General features: G+C 38.5%; 1 protein-coding gene across 1 annotated transcript in view; it reads right to left on the bottom strand.

Annotated features, from left to right (window-relative positions):
* Positions 1 to 410: 410 nt before the first annotated feature.
* LMLN (leishmanolysin like peptidase) overlaps positions 411 to 12,235 on the bottom strand; it is an 88,890-nt gene continuing 77,065 nt past the window's right edge. Inside the window, exons 16-17 of the mRNA XM_032631312.1 lie at positions 7,089 to 7,299; positions 411 to 2,599 (exon numbers count right to left, since the gene is read on the bottom strand). Of these exons, the coding sequence (XP_032487203.1) occupies positions 2,499 to 2,599; positions 7,089 to 7,299 (312 nt within the window). The 3' untranslated portion in view covers positions 411 to 2,498. The remainder of the gene's footprint in view (positions 2,600 to 7,088; positions 7,300 to 12,235) is intronic.

The raw sequence follows: 12,235 nt of genomic DNA, 5'->3' as shown, positions 1-12,235 counted from the left end.
GAACTGAAAACTGAGGTAGTCAGTTTTTATAAGGACTTGACTCTTTTGAGTCAGAAAGGGACTTCAGTCTACTATCCTCAAATCAGCTATCCCCATTCCCCTTCCCTGCCCCACCTCACTCCCACCATGGCTGCAGTCTGCATGGTCTCTTTCTCAGTGAACTGGTTTTGTGAACATAAAGAGCATTACCTGCCACAGGATATTGAAATTTAGGTCATCTCAAGTTCTTCAGTTCAAAACTTAATTCTAGCCTGCTAATTCTGCATTGAAATTTCAGATTTAAAAAATCCTTCTTTTTAGAATTTTATCAGTGGCCTTCTAAATCTTCGCTGAGTATACTATGCAGAATCAGTGATAATCAACCACTTTCAAGACTTGTTGAAGAGGAAGGAAGACACCAGCACTGTTAGTTACCCTCAAAAACTCAAGATTTCTTAACACCATACTTTACCAGGTTCTACGTTTGTGCAGAGAAAACACTGGGCTACCAGATTCCAAGCTTAACAAATATATATATAGAAAAAATGTCATCTATAATATTTTCTTCAGAAAGTCATTAGTGCAAATATAATTATATCAATAAAAAGTAAAGCAAAAATATATTTCAAGTATAAAAAGCACCATGCTCAGAAACAATACTACCTAAATGGCATTACTGCACAACAGTCAAAATATAATTGAACCTATCACTGTGAGTCTCAAATATATTATGAATCCATATTATTTTTGGTGAAATTCTTTGTACAACTTTGCAGGATGATTCATAATCACATTGGGTATATAAGTTTAGATTTTTATAACTTTCTTTAAAAATATACTCTACATTTTTCTCTGACTTTTCATGATTTAAAGTATGCAGAACGTAGGCAGAAACACCATTGGTATTAGATTTTCTTCAGCTGAGGCTGGCTATGCTAGAGACCCCCAGCTTTTCACAATGACAAATACCTCCAATTTAAAATTGTAGGCAAATAAGTATTTTAAATGTACGCATTTTTTTAAAAAAAGGTGACTTTCCTCTATGCTGGAGTTGCTGTTTGGCTCCAGTGCCAAACAATAAGTTGGAATTACTCCTTAGTAATTATGCTGTTTGTTCACTTAGCAGTTTCTTAAACTGAGTGCTCAATAACTGTATGCTGAATTAAAGGGCCAACCAGTGAATGAATGAATGCATGTCCAAGGGCTATGTTTCTAATGCCACAGGACTTCATTAGCTTTAGAGAGAAAAACTGGGCATCATTCATCATTAAATATTTTCAAATTGGGTTTACTAAGTAGGGTTGGTCAGCTCTAGTACAAGAGCAGAATTGCTTCTGGGGACCAGAATCTATGGGTGACAGAAAGAGTGTCAAATACAAGAGGTAAAAGACATTACCTCCTTTTAAAGCAAAGGTAACCTTCTGACTTCTGTGGACTAAGCCATACCCTGTGTGGTAAAGTAGACCCTATTGGATAGGCCCTACACCAAACATACACTTTGCTATAAACAATTCAGACCATCTTGTTTCGACTTATATCTTTTCTTTTTACACATAAAATAATTTTCAGATAGTCAAATTCTTCTGTAACAACTCCTAAGCCCACTTGAAAATAACTGCATACCTGTCTATACCAGAATTTCTTTTTATCTTCATTGGTCAAAAAGGAAAGTTCTATTTTTGTTGGATTGCAGTTGTCATAACTATTATCTGAAAAACATACAATTAGGTTTTCTTTTATTTGCATGTCTTCAATGTTTTCACAGGGCAGAGTATTTTTCTCTCTCTGCTTCCCAGTTTTTCAAGTCATTATTAAACTAATGGAGAATACAACTGGAAGCTACTCTCTGAAGATCAATTAGTACAGATACAACTACCAACACCTAATGGTTCAGCAGGAAACTGCCACACAGCTGGTTTGAAAAGGCTAGCATGGTTAAATCATAAGATTTAGCAAAACATAATTTTAAAAAAAAACAATGAGAACAATGATTTAGGTGTACCATATACAGTCATTAAATTCAAAATAGGTATAATAGTGATGTAGAAATCCCAATTCAAGTTATTTTCTGTAAGTCAAAGGACAATTTATACTTTTGAGGACAGGGTCCACAACTTATAACCTTGTAATGATTAGCTGTTCTTTAAATTATTGCAGCAGTGATGAACTTTCCCATTGTTTTAGGTTAATGAAAATGCTGAGGTATGTAATAAATGAATTTTTCACCTATTATCCCATTTTCAAAGGAAAACTTCAAGAAGAGTATTTATCCTGAAAAATAAAGAGACTTGGTGATTTGGAATTCCTCCTCCTTCTCCAAACTTTGAGGCTGTTGGGTTGCTGATGAGGAGTGATTGCTGTGAAGCTCTGCTTCAAGATCTGATTATGGTCAACACTTCCAAGCCAAAGTCAGGAATGCCACTTCTGCCATCTGCATAGGCTGGCACTCGCCCAGATTTTGTGCTTTGTTCAGAGGAACATGACACAAAGGAATGTCTTCAGAATTCACTTTTCCATTCCTAATGCCATACGCACAGAAGAAATCCAGCCAGCAGAGGAAACAGATTGCCTAGCAGAAGCCAAAGGGTAACCACTGGGCTAGAGGAACAGGAACAGAGATCTAGGGTTGAAAACAAAAAATTGACTTTCCACAGACATTTTTGGAAAAAATTATACCAACTAAAATGTTGACAGATGAGTAGAGGTAATTATTAAAAGGTGAAGAAGGACTACCTTGAAGAGTAGAATCAAGAGTGACTTCCTGAAATCCATATATGCAAAGTCTTTTTTTATATTTATAGAAAAAGAACAAAATATTTATGTAGGAGAAAAGAAGATGTACCTACCATATCAAGGTTCAAAATCAGCACCCAAGAAAAGACAGGGTAGTATCCTGGCAAAGCTAAAGATGCTACACAGGAAAGTAAATGAAATTCTTGGCTATTCTGACATGGGATGCTGGACTCTCTTCTATTCTACCTTGTCCCTTCTAAGTAGGGTGACCCTATAATTTATCATCCCATATCAGGACATTTTGAGATAAGCGTTGAAATAAATTTCTAGTCTCAAGATGGAGCCTCTCCTGCCCATGGCGCCACAACAGCAAATTAAAACTTAGATAACTTTCATGTTTGTGTAAATGCTCCACTTGACCAGAACCACAGAATATCCAATCAGCCAATCTCCAACCGCCGAGCCAGGGTGGGCTCTATACTTATTTCTTTGTTCCTTGATCTTTCTAAATAAGGTTAGATACTTAACCCCGGCCCATCAACCTAAGCTGAGTACTTCTTCCTTGTTTCCTGCTTGTAGCCCTTTTCCCTTATTTTACAGTTCTCTGGACTCCTGAGAGTAGAGACTGCCTGTGTGAAATAAAATTTGCTTTGATCAACTAAATTGTTCTCTTTGATAATTTTAACACAAGGGAATTATTAGTAATCATACCAGGACAATAGGCACGTGGACTGTCCCAGGCAAAACAGGACATACGTTCCCCAATCTCTAAATATCTACCCATCTATCCATATCACCCCAGGCTTGATTTGGAAACAGCAGAAGATTCTATGAGTTTTGGGCAGTAGGAGTATATTTTAATTTATCTAAGAGTTGTTCTAACAGCTAAAACAATTTCCCCCAAACAATTCTCAGAATGGAGTACATATTTTAGCAGTCAAGAGACCAGGTCAACCTGACTTTATTTCAGGATGAGTTGTCTTTTCTACTATTTTGACCAATAAAGAACCAACCAAGCTTCAAGTCTGACTTGCTTAAAAGGTAAGAAAAAAAGGACTGTTTTTTCAGCTATAGAATTAATAAAATGATAATGTTAAGGCACTGGAGCTTGTTCTTCTGAGAACTATACAGTGTGGAATAAGTATTTTAAAAAATTATTTCACTGTATGTAATACAAGTAAACCATGGAGAACTTATATTCTTCCCCAATGGAACCAGCTGGCAATCGTTAAATGTTAGAAAAATCAATCCTTCTCAAAGTATGGTACCTGAGTCAACAACATCAGCATCACCTGGGAACTTCTCAGGCTCCAACCCAGATCTTCTGAGTCAGAAACTCTGGGGGTGAGTCGTAGCAATCTGTGTTTTAACATGATTCTGATGCATGCTAAAGTTTGAGAACTTCTGAGCTCGAGCTGCAATGTCCAATATGGCAGCCATTAGCTATAAGTGCTATTTAAATTGAAACTAACCAAAATGAGATGAAATATTTAGCTCCTCCGTCACAGTAGCCACATTTCACATGTTTAATAGTCACATGTGGCTAATGACTATTGTATGGGACAGCACAGATTATAGAACATTTCCATCACCCCAGAAAGGTCTACTGGGTAAGTTCTGGCTAATGACTATTGTATGGGACAGCACAGATTATAGAACATTTCTATCACCCCAGAAAGGTCTACTGGGTAAGTTCTGGCTAATGACTATTGTATGGGACAGCACAGATTATAGAACATTTCCATCACCCCAGAAAGGTCTACTGGATAAGTTCTGGCCTACAACATCAGGTAGAGTGGTCTTGGCTGGAATAAGAAATAGACCCTGGAGTCACTAATAACACAGGCATATCCCTTTATCTCCCGATTCTCAATTTGGCACAAAGGAAATAGGAGGAGAACTGAACTAACTGTTGTTTATCTACTGTTGGTACTAACATTTAACAAGCTATTAAAATATTAATGGCCGCTCTGGAACATTTGTTGTCCTTCAAAAACACTGCACTTTCTGTGACAGTACTCCTTAAAAAGGAAAGATACAAAGAGCGTGTTTCAAAATGAATCAGAGACTATCAGATCTCGGTTTTGATCTGAACCTCATTAGCCGTAACAGTGAATATATCACTTAATCTCTTTATACCTTAGTTTTCTCATGTGTAAAATGATAATTCCTACCTCATTAGGTTTTGTGATGATTAAACACAATGATATAGACATAAAGCACTCAGCAAAGTGTCTAGCATTTAATAAATAGAAACAAAACAACCTCCACAATCTGAAGAGATCAGAAAATTTAGAAATAAATCTTTCATATTCACTAGTGGAAACTATGCCTAAAAGGTATCTATTCCTTTTTTTTTCCTAAAAGGCATCTATTCTTGTAATATTTTATACATTTTTCAAAACTGTGGTAGTGATTTGGAGGTTACAATCCTTTTTTGAGCATGCGTCCTCATAGAACTGGTTAACAGGGGAAGAAATCACAACATAGTACCACAGTATCAGAAGGGTGACTACAAAGAGGGAGCTGGATAAGAAGTCAAGTCTAGGGCACAGGTTGGTGGAGGGGGTGCGGTCATTTGCAATCTCTACTCCCCACCTCATTTCAACAGATTCACTTGTCTTTGCCATGCTCCAAGGACAGGAACTAATCACTTCACAGATCCTTGAACTAGTCTGGCTTTCTCCTCATTTCTACACATTTTACTGTACTCCTAAGATTCTTACCCCTGAACCAGCTGGAGTAACTCTCTCTTTAACTCAACTCTAACTGCTAATGGCTCAATCAATGCTCATCTCTTGGACATTGAAATGATGATATTTCTTATAGTTAACTCTGAGATTAGGCCTGAGCATGGGAACTCCATCAGAACCACCTATTTGTAGACTAGCAGCCCTTTAATTCTAGCCAAAGCAATTTAACAGTAACAAAATCAAGTCATCCTATCACTTCATATGAAAGTTAACTAAGAATATTTAACACTACATTTATCATATACCATATCAAAAGGACCTAAGATCTTTTAATTCATTGTGCATTACTATTATAACTGCAGAAAACTCAGCTGGCTCACAGGAGTTAAGTGAAAAGAGTTAACACAGCAGGCCTGAGATGGCCATCATTTGAAAGTCCTGTTTGTAAGGACGGCCTTTAGCTGGTGTCTGGGAAGTGGTTTCTTCCAGACTTCACCCACTGTCCCCTTTCCCTTTGCTGATTCTGCTTTGTATCTTTTTGCTTTAACAAAGCTTAGTCGTAAGTACAACTAGAGGCTGAGTCCTTTGAGTCCTAGAGAGTCATGAAATCTGGGGGTGGTCTTAGGCACCCCTAACACAACTATTAATCTCCCCAAATTCACCCTCTACTTATAGCCCATGTCTTGATAAAGGCCCCAGAATGTGGGAAAGAAAGGGAATTAAATTTTAGAGGTGAAGAAACTTTGAGCTATAAAGTGAACGTAGCCCTTTGTTTTCAACCAGACCATGGAGCAAGCAAAGGGCTATACAGTTCCATTTAAAAAATACCTCCAGTTGAGAAAATGAAACATGGCCTATTCCAAAATATCAAACTGTCATAAAATCTCATAGGTCATTTAATTAAAATATCATAGACCATAGGTCAAAGCTTTCATTGAGAGTTCATGAGTTCTGCTTTTAAAACTCTTAGAAAAAAAAAAAAAAAAAAAAAAAAAACTTAGAAATGGGTCATCAGCCTCAGTTTGCACATCTTCATCAACAGGGAATGCACTCTTCTCAAGAGAGTCCCTTCTATTCCTCTCCTGGTTCTAAAGGATTTTACTGGAATCTGTCTCCCTACAACTTTAATTCATTGTTCTCAGTCCTACTCTCTGGAGTCTCACAGAATGAGTAATATATCTCTCAGTGAAAACCACTGTCTTTGCCAGCCTGTCTTTCTATCTCACTGCGTATATTTGCATCTCCCTGCACCTTTCTCTTCTTTGTGGGCATGTCAATCCCTTCTTTGAGCATCTTTTCCAGTGACTTTCCCGCTCTTTCGCCTCACCTAGTTATAATATAACTAAAATATATTTAATTGCTTTTTGTATTCATGAACAGAATTTTTACTCTTACTTTCAAAATGAACGGCTGAAACATTAACTTTTTGTAACCTTCAATGAATGTTTTTGTGCAAGTCAGAGGTTCTTCACATATCGAAAGTTTCCTCACCCTCACTCTTACTGAAGAGAGGTGTCAAGTCTACCTACGTTCAATTTCTAACCACGGAGGGAAGGTGATCTTCCCATAAAACTGCAATTAGAAGAGAAGACGCGCAACCTGTTTTAGAGCTTCCTTGCAGGGCATTTTCAACATCTTGTAAGAAAAGTCCTTCTCTGTACTCCAACCACAGAGACTACTCACCTAGGGGTAGAGCTCGGGTCAAGTTAGTAGTTGGAGGATCTGTTTCTGGGGGACAGAGCTCACAGAAGTCCCAACATGATGGGCAGAGCAAGTTTCCATCGTGAATCCAGCCATTCATCTGAATACTGACGGGGAGGACCTGCCCGGCCCGACTACACAAATATGAAGTATCCTGAACCCAAACCTTCAGACCTTGTGGAGAACAAGAAACCTTCAAAAAGTGAAAAAAAAAAAAAAATCAGATCAGTAAGATTCTAGTATGTGAGCCTTCTCCCTCAACTGTAGGAAAATATGGCAGAATTTACTAAAAATGCTGGCTATAAAAGACAATTTGGAATGTGGGCCTCATTTAATTTCATATAAAGAGGGTTAAATTATTCATGTTCTAAAAGAATTTCACTCTGTGGTAGTAGTAGTTCTTAGACTTTTTGTCTAGAACCTTTTAAAAAATCTAATGAAAGCTATGGACACTTCCTGAAAAAAACAAGGTAACATACAGCTTTACATACAATTTGGATTCACAGACCCCTGAAGCCAAGTTATCAATAATAACATTTCTGTAGATTCTAGTATCCTCCTATAATTCAGGTTAAATGTCTGTCAAAGAGCCATGAATCATGTCACTTTTTCTACAAGTTGCTAAATTTTGTAACTCAAATTTTTTTAGTTGTTTTAAATTATAAAAATAGGGCTTCCCTGGTGGTGCAGTGGTTAAGAATCCGCCTGCTGATGCAGGGGACACAGGTTCGAGTTGTGGTCCGGGAAGATCCCACATGCCGCACCCAACTAAGTGCATCCAACTAAGCCTGCGTGCCACAACTACTGAGCCTGCGCTCTAGAGCCCGCGAGCCACAACTACTGAAGCCTGCGTGCCTAGAGTCCGTGCTCCGCAACAAGAGAAGCCACCACAATGAGAAGCCCGCACACCACAACATAGAGTAGCCCCTGCTCTCCACAACTAGAAAAAGCCCATGCATAGCAACGAAGACCCAATGCAGCCAAAAATAAATAAAATAAATTATAAAAACAATATATGCTCATTGTAAAAAAAAAAGCACACTGTATAGAAATGACATAGTAAAAGTTTGTTATTCATTATCCCTATCCCAGATCCTCTGCTCAGAGATGAAAATGGTCACAGTGATTTTATACAACTGGTAACATCTTTAAAAGCAGGATTCATATCTCATATACAAGGGGTAACTAATGAAATCAATTTTAAAAAAACAAACATATTAAAGTTAACTGAAAATTTATAATGACTGTGTTGTCTTCAAAGTTGTTTTTTTTTAAATAAATTTTATTTATTTATTTATTCATTCATTCATTCATTCTGGCTGAGTTGGGTCCTTGCTGCTGTGCACAGGCTTTCTCTAGTTGCTGAGAATGGGGGCCACTCCTTATCGCAGTGCACAGGCGTCTCATTGTAGTAGCCGCTCCCATTGTGGAACACAGGCTCTAGGTGTGCAGGCCTCAGTAGCTGTGGCATGCGGGCTCAGCAGTTCTGGCTTGTGGGATCCAGAGTGCAAGCTCAGCAGCTGTGGCGCACAGGCTTAGCCACTCGGTGGCATGTGGGATCCTCCCAGACCAGGGCTTGAACTCTCATTCCTTGCATTGGCAGGTGGACTCCCAACCACTGTGCCACCAGGGAAGCCCTCAAAGTTGTTTTCTAAAAAGACTTTACATTATGCTACTTCACCTTAAATATTTCTGGATCTTCTCTCCTGGAACTATGTTCAAAGAAAGTGCATGGTTCTGAGTATGTTTGATGGTGGCAAATTTTTACTTTGCAAGTAGATGTAATTTTTGGAAATACCCAAAACTTGCCCAGATCCAAGTCTGGTAAAGGCAGTTGACTAAACTGATTAAGACTAGGTCAATATAGGTATGATGTAAAATACTGAAATTGACTTCTTAGATGGCTATTAAACTATCTCTAAAAGCAATTTAAAAAGGAGTTCCAAAAGTGTTTTTCAACAATGGAGTCATTTTAAAAACAACTCTTTTCATCAATTAAGTTTAAATATAACATTCATTTGGAAATTTAAGTTATGATAAGCTATCAAGAAAATAAACAACAAAGTGTAAACTCTTCTATAAGTCTGTCATTCAATGACCCACACCCAGTAAGCATCACCACAGCTGCAATGCAATGTAATCATTCTTTTAAGTGAGAATTGACTGGGTATTGTGCTTGGTGCTGAAAAGGATACCAAAGAAGTCCATGACACAGTGCCTGACCTCTAGCAGCTTTAATTGAGGAGAGAAGGGTAGGATATACAAATTTCCCCCCAAAATTAACAGTGTCAGACTGTTTTATGATAAAGATTTAATAAGAGGCAATAAGAAAAAGAACAACAAAGATTAGAAAGTTTCATGGAATAAAGCATTTATATTCTAAAGATGTGCACAGGGCTTGCATCACAGTGTTGTGAGCTGGTGGGCTGTGTCAGAGTCCAAGTGGGTGAGGAAAGTAACCGCATAGGGGTGGATGAAGATGGAAAGAATGTGAACAGAACAAATAATAAGCATATTAAGGACAAAGAGAACCAGATTTCTCACTGCTTGAAAGAAGAGTTACAAATATGGGAAGGGAGAAAACTAAAATGAATTATTTGGTGTTAAACTGGAATCAAAGATACTGGTACAAACTCGTGGTTATATATATGCACATGTATGAGTATATATAAAATTACATACACACATATATTTCATAGCTCTGTTCACCAAGAAGGCCTGGGGAGCAGCTGTATCCCAACAGCAATGAACAATACATCTAGCACCCAGACTTTTTTTTTTTTTTTTTGCAGTACACGGGCCTCTCACTGTTGTGGCCTCTCCTGTTGTGTGGAGCACAGGCTCCGGACACGCAGGCTCAGCGGCCATGGCTCACAGGCCCAGCCGCTCCGTGGTATGTGGGATATTCCCGGATTGGGGCACAAACCCGTGTCCTCTGCATCGGCAGGTGGACTCTCAACCACTGCGCCACCAGGGAAGCCCCCCAGACTTTATTTTTTTATCTTTTAAATAAATTTATTTATTTATTTTTGGCTGCGTTGGGTCTTTGTTGCTGTGCACAGGCTGTCTCTAGATGTGGCAGGCGGGGGCTACTCTTTGTTGTGTTGCTTGGGCTTCTCGTTGAGGTGGGTTCTCTTGTTGCAGAGCACGGGATCTAGGTGTGTGGGCTTCAGTAGTTGTGGTATGCAGGCTCAGTAGTTGTGGCTCGTGGGCTCTAGACCACAGGCTCAGTGGTTGTGGCACAGGGGCTCAGTGGCTCTGCAGCATGTGGGTCTTCCCGGACCACGGCTCAAACCCCTGTCCCCTGCATTGGCAGGCGGATTCTTAACCACTGGGCCACCAGGGAAGTCCCTAGCACCCAGACTTTAGTCTCTAAACACCTCACTCCACTAAAAGAAACAAGAGCTCCATGGAGAAATGATTAATTCCAGGGCTGTGGCAAAGAAACAAGATGAGCCTAGAATATCTTGTGCTAGAAAGCAAGGAAATAGTTAAAAAGATAGGACAGCCAAAAGGACACAGGAACCAACCTGAAGGGCTCCCTCCCTTTGGCTAAATCTGGGGCAACTTAAATATCCAAATAAATAATGATAGTAATGGTAATACCCACTGAATAAAATGCAATCTGTGAGTCAATACAGATTTAAATGCATAAATTAATAAAATGAAGGTATGATAAGAAATAAGTTATTGATATAGTACTTTTCCCCCCAAATACTTATTAATTAAAAAGGGAATTAATTAAAAGAGAAAAACAGTAACTTGACAGTGGAGAAGCCTGGTAGATACCAGCAAGTTAACATGACCAGCAAAGGGACAAATCAAGAGTGCACCACCAGGGACTTCCCTGGTGGTCCAGGGGTTAAGAATTGTCTTGCAATGCAGAGGATGCTGGTTTGATCCCTAACTGGGGAACTGGGATCCCACATGCCATGGGGCAACTAAGCCCGTGCACCACAATTAGAGAGCCCACATGCCGCAACTAATGAGTCCGCACAGCACAACTAGAGAGAAGCCCGTGCACTGCAACGAAAGGTCCTGCATGCCACAACTAAGACCTGATGCAGCCAAAATAATAAGTATTAAAAAAAAAAAAAGTGTACCACCAGAAAAACACAAGCATCACTTCTGTGATATTACTGCCCAAAACATATTACGTGAATTTAATCATGAGGCAACATCAGGCAAACCCAAATGGAGACACATCATAGATAAGAACTGGCTTGTAATCTTTAAAAGTGTCAAGGTTATGAAAGTCAAGAAAAGACTGAGGAACTGTTCCAGATTGAAGGAGACGAGAGATGTGACAACTACTCAATATGTGATATCGGTGCAGATCCTATTACTACACGGACATTATTGGGACAATTGGCAAAACTTGAACGGGGTCCAAGAATTAGATGTATCAGTGTTATTTCCTGATTTTTTTGGTAGTACTGTGGTCATATAGGAGGATGTCCTTGTTTATAAGGAATACACATTAAAGTATTTAGGGGTGAAGGGGCAGACTATCAGCAATTTGCACTTAAATGACCAATATTTTTGTACCATTCTTGCAACTTCTCTGTCAAAATAAGTAAAACAAAGAACAGAAAACAAAACAGCTAATCCAAATGCTAATTGTTTGGAAATCATGCACATTTTCCCATATAAATGGTTGTGAGTATTAAATTAGCAAAATTAACCAACAACACTAGGTACTACAGGGAAGCCAAGTACATTCAGTCTTTGTAGATGGTATTACAAGTCTACGTAATCCCTTTGTGGTGGTGGTGGTGGTGTAGAGAAGACATTAAAACAGGCTGAAAAGGTTATCCTCCTATTATAGTTCACACTGTTTCAGCTTTATCCCCTTTATCCTAATAAAAAGGTAAAGCATGTAAATATACTTACAAAAGCATTTTTATATAGTGAAAAGTGAAAATTAATTCAATATCTCACAGGAAAATGACTTCCCTAATTATGATACTTTAAAATGATGCAATGTTCTACAGCTATGAAGAACAGTAAGTATTATTATTGGGAGAACTTGGAAAAGGTATCTTGGTCTGTATAAAAAGTACTAAGTCACTAAAACAAAATTATGTATTCTGATTACAACTAGGTCAAAACTATGTATTTAAGCAATA

This window comes from Phocoena sinus, chromosome 4 (assembly GCF_008692025.1).
Source record: "Phocoena sinus isolate mPhoSin1 chromosome 4, mPhoSin1.pri, whole genome shotgun sequence".
Taxonomy (NCBI): Eukaryota; Metazoa; Chordata; class Mammalia; order Artiodactyla; family Phocoenidae; genus Phocoena; species Phocoena sinus.
The sequence above is the reverse complement of the archived record's forward strand: the minus strand, read 5'-3'. Positions and strand labels throughout refer to the sequence as shown.